Source organism: Canis aureus, chromosome 3 (genome assembly GCF_053574225.1).
Source record: "Canis aureus isolate CA01 chromosome 3, VMU_Caureus_v.1.0, whole genome shotgun sequence".
In the NCBI taxonomy this organism is placed as follows: domain Eukaryota; kingdom Metazoa; phylum Chordata; class Mammalia; order Carnivora; family Canidae; genus Canis; species Canis aureus.
In genome coordinates this window covers 12,000,163-12,013,626 of record NC_135613.1, presented here as the reverse complement: position 1 = coordinate 12,013,626, position 13,464 = coordinate 12,000,163, and the positions used below count along the sequence as shown (strand labels likewise).

General features: G+C 38.5%; 1 protein-coding gene across 8 annotated transcripts in view; it reads right to left on the bottom strand.

Moving 5' to 3' along the window:
• HYDIN (HYDIN axonemal central pair apparatus protein) overlaps positions 1-13,464 on the bottom strand; it is a 384,136-nt gene that overhangs the window by 232,228 nt on the left and 138,444 nt on the right. For 7 of the 8 annotated variants that reach the window (XM_077889901.1, XM_077889900.1, XM_077889907.1 and 4 more), the window contains one exon: positions 5,621-5,720. In XM_077889901.1, the coding sequence (XP_077746027.1) occupies positions 5,621-5,720 (100 nt within the window). Of the gene's footprint in view, positions 1-5,620; positions 5,721-13,464 lie in introns of those variants that run through there. The other variant, XM_077889922.1, reaches the window with a different exon arrangement.

Sequence of the window (13,464 nt, the reverse complement as noted above, 5' to 3'; positions counted from 1 at the left end):
AAATACAAAGGATTCCTATAAGACCATGAAAAAGAGTAATACTTTTTATTTAGTATTAATGGAATAATCTGCAAGAGATATTTAAAAAGCAGTGTTAAGGGGTGCATAGGTGGCTCAGTTGATTGAGGGTCTGCCTTCGGCTCAGGTCATGATCCCAGGTTGGGCTTCCTACTCAGTAGGAAGTTTGCTTCTCCCTCTCCCTCTGCCCCTCCCCCTTGCTCCTTCTCTCCCTTTCTCTTTCTCTCTCTCACTCAAATAAATAAACAAAATCTTCAAAAAAAAAATAAAAATAAAAGGCAGTGTCAGAACCACTGTGTAAAGTATGCTATCATTTATGCAAAGAGGCATGAGGAGGAAGCATAGCCAAACAAAGCAAAACAAAACAAGGGAAGGGGGTTTTTCTAACTGCCTAAGAAGTATTTCTTAGTGACCTAAAGCCAGGAGGTTTTACCAACTCTTTGAAAATAATACCAAGGAATCATCAAGAGCTCTTGAAAAGACACAGAATTACATGGAATTTACAAGGAAGATAATATGGAATTACAATGTAAACAAAACCCTTCTCTGGCAATCATGTCTTTTAATAAACCACTAACAAAATAAAGAAGAATGTCATCCAGATGGAAAATTATACTATTCAGTTTATCCAGGATGTGAATTCTGTGGCAGAATTCAGAACTGCAAACAAAACAATAGATGAATACAACTAGTTATGTAATGTTTGGGAACCTCCTGGAGAGCAGCCAACCCCCTGGAACATGGCCAAGCACGACATCCCAGGGGAGTTATAGATGGGAGGGAGGTCCCACCACCTGTGGCACCCCTGCCACTGGAGCATTTCCAGCCTGTGTCTGAACACTGCCGTACCAGCATTTCCTCCAGACCCGTTAAGAAGTCTCAGGCAAATGATGCTGGTGGGAAGTGTGGAACGAGATTTATGTCAATCCTGAAACTCCTAGTCCATTCTACACTTGTTCTGGAGCCATTTTGAGAATCCTACATTCACAGGCAAAGGGGAGACCAGATCAAACTAGGATTCATTCACTCATCCATTCATTGTTTTCATTTAGTTGCTCATCCATTTAATCAATGTTTACGAGTGGCTTTATCTTCCCAGTGTGATCACAGCATAAGACATAGAGTGTAATTTCAATATATAGATTTTTTTAAACCAGCCAAACTATACTATTTTGCTTAGACATGACTACATAGGCAGTAGACTTATACATGAAATAAACAAATAAAAATAAAAATAACTATCACAAAAGTCAAAGTGATTGTTACTTCCACGGAAGATGAAGGAAACATCATCAGGAAGGGACACACATATCTAGGGGAGGAAGATGTCTGTTTTTTTTTTTTTCCCTAAATATCTTGTTTTTTTTTTTAATTTTTATTTATTTATGATAGTCACAGAGAGAGAGAGAGAGGCAGAGACACAAGCAGAGGGAGAAGCAGGCTCCATGCACCGGGAGCCCGATGTGGGATTCGATCCCGGGTCTCCAGGATCGCGCCCTGGGCCAAAGGCAGGCGCCAAACCGCTGCGCCACCCAGGGATCCCAATATCTTGTTATTGATAGTTTAATTCTATCAATGTTAGAGAATATGTTTATGATTTCAGTCTTTTTAGGTTTTTTTTTCTTTTTAGTTTTATTGAGACTCCTAATATAACCTGTATGCATATGATTTGCTTTGGTGAGTGTTCCACATTCACCTGAAAAGAATATGTATTCTGAAACATTGGGTGAATTTGTTCTGTAATAACAGGTTATGTGATTAATACAACTGTTGTTCACATCTGTGTCTTCATGGATCTTTTGTGTCTTTCAGGTTTTAAGTGTTGTTAAAATCTATTATGATTGTGCAATTATCTGTTTTTTAATTGTATCAATTTTGCTTCATGTTTTGAAGGCCTGTTACTAGGTTATGTCATGTCCTCCCTAATAAATTGACCACTTTATTCTTAAAAAAAAAAAAAGCAGCCCATTCTTCTGCACTGTTCTTAGACTGCTTGACCCCTTGATACACAGAGAAAAGTGACTATGTAGATATGGACTAAAAACATGCTAGGTAGAGCAGAATAGTGGGATTTCTGCACTTGAAGCTACTAGCACTCTTACTATTCTCTCTCTCACCACTTAATATTTTATTATTAAAATAACCATCACACCTGTAAATCCAGGGAGACCTACACATTACAGAGCAGAGATAAGCAGCACTAACTACTCTGAAAATTAAAGCCATTTTCTTATCCTTATATACAAAGAACAACCATGGACCAGAAGGCATTGGAAGGATCCCTATGACTGCATACTTGCTACCTTGGAATTTTCTAACAAATAAATATTTCTCCTGGCATCCTTATTTAATATCATTGAATGGCATTTAATGTCATTTATTACTCATGTTTGATTAAAATCTGGTTCTTTGAGAACAGATGATCAGCCCTGTAGGTCTAACATCAGACTGTTAAGATTTTCAGAATAAGAAAATGAAGAGTAATGGAGGATAGTACATTTAAAAATTATATATTTTCCAAGAACTAAAGTAATACATGAGTAATCAGACTCAAATGGTCCACAGAAAGCTGAGGAGGATGAACTAGAAAACTCACTCCTGGACATTGCTTCATGATATTTCAGACCTCAAGTACAAAAAGAAAACTCTAGAAAATATTGAGAGAGAAACAAAACAACAGGCCACCCATCAAGAAATGCAAAATAGGTGACTTCAGACTGCTGGGCTTTTACCATAAAGTTGGCACAATGTCTTCAACATTTCTGAGAGATGACTTTGAACCTAGTAATGTCAGCTAAACCATCAGGTGAGTATGAGAGCAGAATAAGACATTATCAGGCATTCAAGGATCAAAGTTCCCCTTCCATAGGCCCTTCCTGAGGAAGCTACTTGAGCAAAGTAAGAGTAAAAAGATATAATGGAACACACATGGAAACTTAAAAAATTTCTTAGTAACAGCTGTGCAGAAGAAGGTGGCTGATCTGACTTAGAATGAGAAGCTGTGAGGCTCTAAGAAAAAGGACTTCAAGGAAAAGAAGAACATACATTCTACAATTAGACAGGGATGAAGAAATGAAGAATTAGAAACATCCCAAAACCTGCACAAAAGACTCAACTCAGTGATGAAGTGAGCTAAAATGAGGTATAATAGAAGCGATGAACAGCGAAGAAAGGGAAACTACTTGCCACAGACCTTGGGGCCATTTTTTTAGTAGTTAGCATTCACCAGAGGAGGTCAGTACATTCAACCAACAGAGGATCAAATGTAATCCCAGAGTAAATTTGGCCCTTCAGTGTATAAAATCCATGTGGACAAAATAGAGGACTTAAATATGGTTACCAATCATTTTAATACAAAAGTAGGACAACTCACAGAAGGTAGGAGAAACAGGGTGGAACCGTGGTAGGCAGGTCAGGGGTCCCAATACCCTTACATGTCAAGAGATACTATACAATTAATGGAACAAAAATATAGTTTTCAGTATATTATTTAAGGCTATAAATAAAACTCATAAAATAAAATATAATAAAAATAATTGGGTTGCCAGGGGCTGAGGTAGGGAATGCTTGCAAAGCAGCATGAGGGAACTTTATGGTGTGATACAAATATTCTGTATCTTTTTTTTTTTTTTTTTGGTGCCAGTTATATGACTGTTTAGGTTTGTCATAGTTCACAGAACGATACACCAAAAAATGGTGAACTTCACTGCATGTAAATTATAACTCAGTAAGGCCAGCAAGGGGGCAATGAGATCATATATGAACTAAATCCTCATCCATCTTAGTGGGGGAACTTAACAGGTAATATGTGAAGCTGATAAATCAACAAAAAGCAATTGATATAGGCATAGAATTAGCAAGGAAAATTACTACCACAAAAAACAGCTAAAAGTGCTGCACGAAAGCAACATTGGAGAAAGAGACTACTAGTCAGCTTTATAATCTTACTATTTACCTGTTTTACTTATTTATTGGCACCAGCACTTAAAAAAAATATGAGACATTTTTTAAAAATAAAAAAGCTTCCAGAGTAGCACAAAGAACTTCCATACACCCTTTACCCAATAACCTCCTTTATAGCAAAGGATCCAGTCCAGGCTCACGTTACACCCAGATGTTATCTGAGTGTAACTCAGTCTCACTGAGTCTTGAGTCTCACTCAATCACACTCAAGACAAGTCTTTTCTTTTCATGAGCTTGATGTCTTTGAGGATTACAGGCTGGTAATTTTGTTTTGTTCTTCAATTTGGGTTTGCCTAATGTTCCCCCACATTTAGACCCATGTTAAGTATTTTGGCCCAAATATCATTGAAGAGATGCTCTGTTCTGATTGTGTCCTAGTGAGTAGTACATGTGGTTGACTGCCATATTACTGCTGGTATTAACTAAAATAACATCTCCCAGATTTCGTACTGTAAAGTTGGATTTCTCCCTTTTATAATTAATAAGCATTTTGAGGTAGGATATTTTGAGACCCACTAAATCTTCAGAATGCTTTTTATCTGAATTGGTCATTACTATGGTTGCCAAATAGTAAATTTTTCTTTAGTGGATTCATAGATTCCTATTTATTCAGTGGATTATAATCTATTAGCATCATTATTGTTTTTTATTCTTAACTTGTTACTAAGTGTGGTCAGTGGGAGTCCCTTTTCTGGCTTCTGTATCATTCTGACATGCCCCTGTCATTCTTTGAGCATTTCCTTAGTTTCCAACATAATAGAATGTTCCAGGCTCATCTTGTTCTCCCCCTGCCTCAGACCTGGAAAAAGTCCCTCTTAGAAGAGGTTGGGATTCAGAAACCAAGCTTTGGGTATGCGGTGTGCTCTTTGCTACTAGAGTCTTGAAGCTGACAGGACCTCTCAATGGTCACAGCTAGGAACTATGTACATGTATATACATAAACATATAACATTTACACATATATCCTATATCTGAGTATATCAACAACCATGAGTTCATAGTGATAACTCCAATTCCATTCCAATACCAAAACTCACCTTAGCCTTTCTCTCTCTCTCTCTCTCTCTCTCTCTCTCTCTCTATATATATATATATATATATATATATACACATATCTGCCTCCTCTAAGAGTGAAAAATACTGGCTTTTGTTATCCTCAATATATTTACTTTTTTGTTTAATTCCTCTATCTGTATCCAGTCTTCTGAAGCTATTAGACTGCTACTCTACCTGCTATTCTGCCACTGCCAGAATCCTCCTTGGCCTGCATTATTTTGACTAAAAGTTTGAAAAGGAAAAATTAAATAGCCAAATACTATAAAAAGAACAAAAAAGTAAAATTTTGAGAATTTGTGTCAAGTAATATTCTTACTGCTCCAAAAATCAAGAGTAAACCCAGATCCATGGTTTCCCATTCCCCTCAACCACACCACAATTGTAATGTACTTCAAAGTTCGATCTGTTCTAGAAAAAAATGAGAAGTGCACAACTTAACTCTATTATTCCTCTAGTAATATCACATACTTCCTATAGTCTAAACACACACACACACACACACACACACACACACACACAGGCTCCCCACTTGATGCTCTGGGCACTTGGTAACTTGAGTTTACCATACAGGGAAAGTCTTTACCTGAAATGTCACAGTAAACTGTCTGCTGGTAGAGCTTGGCTTCCAAAGGATTAAAATACACCGTAATTTCAGCTGATGAATTAGGCCAGATGTCACCTTCCTGAAAACCAGGAAAGAATCATTGAAAAATAATGTGATAAAAAGGTGCCTGAGTGTCTCAGTCAGTTAAGTATCTGACTCTTGATTTTGGCTCAGGCCATGATTTCAGGGTTGTAAGATTGAGCCCCAAGTCGGGCTCCACACTAGCGCAGAGTTCGCTTGAGATTCTCTCTCTCTCCCTCCCTCTCTGCTTCTTCCCCTGCTTGGACACACACTCTATAAACAAACAAACAAACAAACAAACAAACAAACAAATAAATAAATAAAATCTTTAAAAACAAAAAAATCCCAATGTGATGAAAAGAAGGCACTGCTTTTAAATGTTGCTATTATTTTACAACTTCAGGAAATTTAAAGGAAATATATTTACAACAAATAAAAGCACTATTTTACTCAACAGATAGTAAATTTATGCTATTTGCTAAGAGATGGTACAATTTGGAAATGAGCTTCAAAGATATTTTAAGTGAGTTCATGAATATAGAATTACTAAAGGATGTTTAGAACATTTTTAATATTTGAGTATTCAGTGGACATTCATTGTATGCAAACAGATGGCCAGCACTGGGCTGCAGAGATGAAGAAAGGTGTGGTCTGAGATTGCATGGAATGCACATCATAATAGGATGATAAATATGTATTTAAATATTTTATAATATGTGTGAGAGATGCGGCACCTTATATACATACAGGGTCCAGATGGGCTTACTCTTGAGGTGATAGCATGAAATACTCTATTCTGTGAAGACATAGCAATGGCCCAAGGCAAAACAATGTCCAGATCAAATATTGATTCTAATCTCTTGTGATATTTCTTGTTTTAATGCAAGCCACTCAAAAGTCATAGTAAAGAAACTGAGCTTTGAAATTATAATACAACATGCCACATATGAAAATCCCCTTGAGGTATTCTTTGAAAAATATTTTTGTATTAACCATGTAACCTGGAACCTCTTCATTAATTTTTCAGGGCTATAAAAGATTAGTAGCACCTGCCTCAAAGGGTTTCCCACCTGAGGTCTGACAAAGTCATGCAGGTCACATGCTTTGCCCCATGCTTGGTACAGAGTAAGAGCTCATTAAATAACTGTTTAGTATAATTGATGCTATTTTTATGCCACCTAGAAAAAATAAGATGAAATTATTGAAAAAACTGGGGAAGAAAAAAGCATGTATTTTTCAATGATTTTTATAAGTAGACCAAGTAGGGCATAAGTGATAATCACATCCAAAGATCTACATTCCCCTGGTGGGTTTAGATACGCTTTGTTTGGGGGTGTAGAATGGACACAGATAACCATTTTATCTAAACCAACTGACTAAAGGAGCTACCTTGGATCCCAAGAAAACCTATGCTAGAAAGTCTCACCAGGACAGGAGGAAGTGGCCCTAAGGATATACTGGAAATCAGACAAGCTCAGTACTTGGGGGAAAATTCAAGCATCTTATAGTTTGGGGTGAGCCAGACCACTTTCAAAAGCATTATCCCAGCAAAAGAGTCCAAGGTCCATATGCATACAAGAAGGCAACACACTTAAGTTCTATCCCAGAAGCATTCCGGGACACCCCATCTGATGATCATCTGATGATCAGAACTGGTAGGTTGGAAAATGGTAGGAAGACAACATTCCAGAGGTGACCAGAATCTCCCCAGAGAAGGGAGTACTGATGATTGGATGTGATACAGAAGAGGATCATCTGATACAGAGGCTCCCAGAGACTGAGAAGCCCTTCTGCTTCAGACGGAATCTGAGTCCATAGGGTTCAGCCTGAGTGAATGGGACCATGGGCTCAGTGCTTTCTTATCCTGGGCTGTGATGGTTTTACTGTGCTTGCAACATCTGTTAGTAAATTGTAGCTTTTACTGAGCCCTGGAAGAAAATTCAAGGACAAATCCTATCCTAAAACCCTCTCCTGGGCTTGTCGCAGGTAATGTGCATTTAGAGGACTATGTCTATCTATAAAAACAGAAGTGTGGTCATTCGGTTTCCTCTCACAGAGGGATGTTTCAATATTAGGTCATTTGAAGGAGTTAGGAACATGTAGAAGGACAGTTATTTTTCAGTTGGTATTAAAATAAAAGTGGAGCAAAAACTCCACTTTTCTATTTCTTTGGAGCAAAAACTCAACATAGCACTTCCTAGCAAGTCGAAGAAAATAAACCTCAGAAACAGGTGATCAGCCTAAGCTGACCCCACTTTCACTTACATTGCTCTGAAACATTTCATATTACTTCTCCAACCCTCCTGAGATTAGCTTCCATGTCACTTGAGTCTCCGAAAAAAATGTTCCCTTCATTATTGCTTGGTTTTAAAGTCTCTTTCTGGAAACCAAAACATTCAGAATTTTCCCTGGCCCACTCTACCATCAATATCCTTTCTTCTAAGTCCTCTAAAAGCAGCCTCATCACACAGAAACCCTGCTGTTCTGCTTGTCTTCCACATATGACCCCTCTCCCATCACTGTCTATTCTGTTCCAAATGAGAGATTGAGTCTATAGGATATGATCTGTAAGTGACCATGTTTTGTTTGCTGAAAATAATTGTCAAGCTGGCCTTCAGTAATGCTATAATTATGTTCCTTTGTGGTCTTATTATTTTGTCTTTATCCTCAGATCCATAGCTGCATTTCACTTATCAATCAAGTGGCCTTCTAGAAGGATTCAGCTTTGAATTGAATTGAGTTCAAATTGTACTTTGAATTTGGATCAACTTTTCAGGTCTAAAGCTAACTCTCACGTTGTAGCTTTTACTCAAATGTTAAATGTCTCTGGAAATGGAACTTCATGTCTCGTTCTAGAACAAGAACAACCAACCAAGTGACCTAATGGATATAGTTCCGAGACTTTCAGTAAGATGTCTATGAACACACTGCCACTAGTTCATAACAGGTGATTGACACCATCATGAGAAAAGTATCCTTTTAAAATTATCTTCCAAAAAAAACTTACATTGATGATGACTAAAGGGACTCTTTTAAAAATCTCCCTTGAAAATCCTTAAATGAAAAATATTTTAAAAATCATCTTCCTTCCCACCTATCACCCATCTCCTTCTCTCCCTCCTTTCTTTCCTACCTCCCTCCATAGTTGCCTCCCTCCCTCCCTTCCAATTTTAGTATATGTGCTGCCAAAGCGAGCACCCTCCCTCCCTTCCAATGAAGGATTATTTGTGAATTTTGCAAAATCAGAACCCAATGCAAGAACGGAGTTACATATAGGTTTAATCACTTCGTTTATCTGGAAAGTAGTTTACAGTATGACTCAATGCTTACACTGGTCACATAAAATAGTTGCATTTTAATCTCCAGCTTAAATTTAGAAGAGTGACTTAAACATTTGCTACTCAAATATTATACTTTCTAATCATACTCCCTAATCTGATGAGACTGAATCACATCTAACACTACATCATAATATTGGCAACCATTAACCCAGAGCTCATGTTCCCAGCACTGTGTTAAGTGCTGATACACATTATCTATCTTAAACTTTACAACCTTGTGAAGTATTATCCCCACTTTAAAGATGAGACAACCAAGGCAAACAGAAGTTAAGTATCTCACCCAAGACCACACCAACTGTTAAGTGGCAGAGCTAGGATTTTGGAATATATTTTTAATTTCCTGAACCCGCCTGCAATTATAAAAGGCCAGGCCTCACCTTTCTCACATTGTAAACAAAATGGCAGAAGATCTCTAAAAACACTACAACTGGTAATCAGGCTTAGATGAGGCCAGCATGACTTGGTGTTCCCATCTGGTGAACAAAGCAGGAGGCACTGTATGCTCATATGTTCAGGTACCTTGGAAGGTGACTGACTCACAGGGGGTTCTTTTGGATGATACAGTCAATATTAGTATGTTGCAGCTCTTGAGAAATGCACTGGAAGATTTTTATAAAGCTATCCTGGTTGGGTCGGGGTGCAGTCAGCTCAGAACAAGGTCAGTGAAAAACTATTTCAAAGCAGCTGTATAATGTGTGATGAATTCTATCATGTTCCACCAAAATGGAAAAAATCCTGACTACGTAAACAGATATTTTCAGCTGTGTTATCATATTTAAGGAAAAATTTTAAAATTTCTCTTGAGGAAATAAAAAAATCTTTTTTTTTTTTTTTTAGGGTTGCTGTTGTGGTTTGTTTTGTTTTGTTTTTTGAGAGAGAGAGAGAGAGAGAGGGAGAATGAGCAGTGGGGAGAGGCAAAGGGGGAGAGAGAGAGAAATAGAGAAGCAGACTCCCTTCTCAACACCCTCCCTTCCTGTCTTCTCAACAGGAAGTCTAATACGGGGCTCGATCCCAGGACCTGGAGATTGTGGCCTGAGCTGAAGGCAGAGGCCACCCAGAATGCCCCCCAAAATATCTTCTTAATAAAATTTCTATCAATCAATTAAAAAAAAGAAGCACTGATAAAAAACCACATCTGAGTCACCCCCTGAGATTGCTCTTCCAGAATCTGTCAGAGCAGTGAGAGAAATTACGGCTCCCCTCATAATCACTCAGGCCAAGCTGAAGTTGTCTTAAAGAGAAATAAGTGGGGGAGAAATGGAAATTGATATATTAAAGGTAAACTTCCCTAATCATCCTTGAGAGAAGAGATTGAGTTGGCACATGACATATCAGGAGACTTTCTACTCCAATGTAATTCCTGGGACAAAACACTGTGATTTTAGTAATATTTTTAGCAAAGTTTTTATTCTCAAAATAATGGCCAGTAAAGTTTCTAAAAGAGGGGTCTAAGATATGGTCATCTGTCAGAGCAAGTTTCACTAAAGGTATGTCCTGTTTTCAGAGAGATACCCCAACCCACATGCACGGCAAATTCCACTGGGGTTTTCTAGGAGCTGAGGCAGTTGTGGGTGATGTTCATTCACATCCTTCTCTGCAGAGAAGAGATTAGTGTCTCTTTCAACACTGAAGGCTTTATTTATTAATTTATTAATTTATTAATTTATTTAATGAGCCATGAGGAGCTCTGCTGTTTCTAAGACTTCCTCCAGGCCTCCCTCCACCTACAACGGTCCTCCAGTCCAATAGTGGATGTACCAGCACAACTGGAAGAGGTTTGCCTGAGTGCAAGGATGGGAGAGGATGAAGAATAATAAAGGGGGGGGGGCTGAAGGATGGAAAACTGTGCTGCCAGAAGAGCTGTGACTTGTCAAGGACAGTTTGCTCTCAGCAGATTCCTGTCCTCTTTTCTCCCTTCTGGTGTCCATTTCCGAGGAGTCAGCTCCCATATGTTTGCAATGTGACTCACGACTAATGGTACAAGAAGTGGAGGGGTTTGCAGTAAAAAGTTAGATCTTTCCTCTTTGGTAGCTATCTGGGCTTCCACCCAACCTGGTTCTGCTGAGCCTACATGCTATGCCGATTTGGGGAAAATAAAGCAAACTAAATTTGAGCTGTGCTTTCAGCCTGAATTGCTGAACCGCATGTTTTCTATGGGCTTAGATGACGACAAAGCATGGTTTACGATTACTTACATGGTAATAAAGAAATGATCAAGTTTCCCTCCCTTTTTGAGGCTTAGTTAAATTAAGCTAAAGCTTCCCTAGGGATATGGATGAAGTTTTCTTTGATGGAAAAGACATTTTCCAACAGAAGTAGAAATGTTTTCCCTGTTCCCTGATATCAGCAGTCAGTTAGGATCAGTTTGGGCAAATACCTTTTCATTCCCAGGTCTTTCTTTTTGAGAAAATATCAAGTGCTCAACATTCAGAAAATTGCTGCATCTTAAAAGTGCAACCTGAGCCAGTAGTACCAGAGTCCAGAAGCAAGGCTAGCACATCTGTGCTGTGATTTCTCAGAGGACTCCTGGACACCCATGGAAATTGAAAGCTTAATTCTCTTTTTGCCCTGTGATGTTCTTCTGCCTCGCGATTCTCAGATTTGTGGTTTTGTCTTTGAATCTCTCTCACTCATGGTACCCAAGAGACCTAAGCAGAGGATATAACATAATGAGACTGTCAAAATTCTGTATAGCCAGAGTCCATCTAGTAAAATAGAATATTATATTTCTGAAAATACTCAATTCCACTTGCTTTTCTGGAAGGCACAAAACATGCATAATAGACTTAGTTTTGTCATTTTTTCCCCCAAAGTGGTGGAAAAAACTATACAGACGCAGATAGCCTGGGAAATAATCAGTATTCTATAGAACCCAGTAACTTCTCTACGGAAGGCATAAGTGGAAAATTTCAGGCTAATATTCTAAGACATTATCAAAAGAATTGACATGAGGAACTTGATATAAATAGTAGTATACACCACATGCACTAATGACTAGAATGACAATCATTGCTATCACTAGAATATCAATAAATTACCAAGTAAAGATTTAAAAAAAAATCCTTCCAGCCTTCTATCCTGTATCTGCCCTGATGGTCACTCCGGGTCCTCATCTACCCGCCCCCCCCCCTTTTTTTTTACCAGTGAACACCCTTCAGGTCTCTCAAAAGACAAATTACCACCTCTGCATTCTGAGGCCATATCAGTACCCAAGACATACTCCAGCATAACTCAAGGTTTGGATAACAAACTCTATGGCAATGTTATACAACAGGCATATTGAGAACAAAGTGAGGCAAGACAATGGAACTACCCAGTGGTCAAGTGGTGAACAGGTGGTAGAGGAGACTAGGAACTTGCAGTTCTAGAGTTTGGGTCAGCATTGAGTTAAACTACTTCTCACATGATCAAATTAATAAAATTTTACTAAATTCAAACTCATCACTACCTCTAGGCATTTAAGAGACAGCGACTGATTGGGATCTTAAAGCTACTTGTTTCAAATTATGGGAACAATATTCCCATAAAACATTCATTATGTGCGGAACACAGTAAGGGCTAAACTATCCTTGGTTTTAGGTGATGCATTGAAGAACCAAGATATTTAGATGTGTGTCAGAGAAAATAAGCATATAATTTCTTATTCTTTTTAAGATTTTATTTATTTATTCATGAGAGAATAAATAGAGAGAGAGGTAGAGACACAGGCAGAGGGAGAAGCAGACTCCATGCAGGGAGCCCCATGTGGTGGGACTCAATCCCGGGTCTCCAGGATCACATGTCTCCAGGATCATGTGGGGGAGCCGAAGGCAGTGCTAAACCACTGAGCCACCCAGGCTGCGGTCCTTTCTTATTTCTTTTCAGACTCTAAAGTAACAGGTATTTTTCAAGTTTACCTCATTTGAAGACAGTGTCCTTCCTTAGTGGATACAGAGGCTGAAGAGGCCATCAGAAAGCAAGGTGGTCTCTAAGCCCCTGCATCCACCTTTTATATTTATTTTTTTGGACAGGGTAACCATTAGCAATTGATTGTTAGATCAGAAGGTGACAACTGCTTGGTTTTAATCTTCCCTGATTCTACTGTGAACTCCACTTATATCAAGAAGCTAATTAAAAGGGATCACATCCTAATAAAAAAAAATAATTGATGATGCATAGAAAGTAAATAGTGATGATGTGGCATAGCTGATCTAATACAGGAGTAAGATTCAGAAGAGTACTTCAGGAGAAAATGGTGATAAAGCTGCCAGAATAGGATAGAAAGACATGTAAGATACGCTGATGTGCTCTCAGCTGTGGTTCTCTTAGCCATCCTTCTCTGTGAATCTATAGCCTCTCCTCTCTCTGCAGGGACCCCAAAGGTGAGCATCTGGGGGCTGTCTAGGACTGTCCACAATTTTTCTAGTTTGCTCTGCTCTTACAATCTCCATCTTCTTTGCATGCCTTCAATGAAGATTTTTT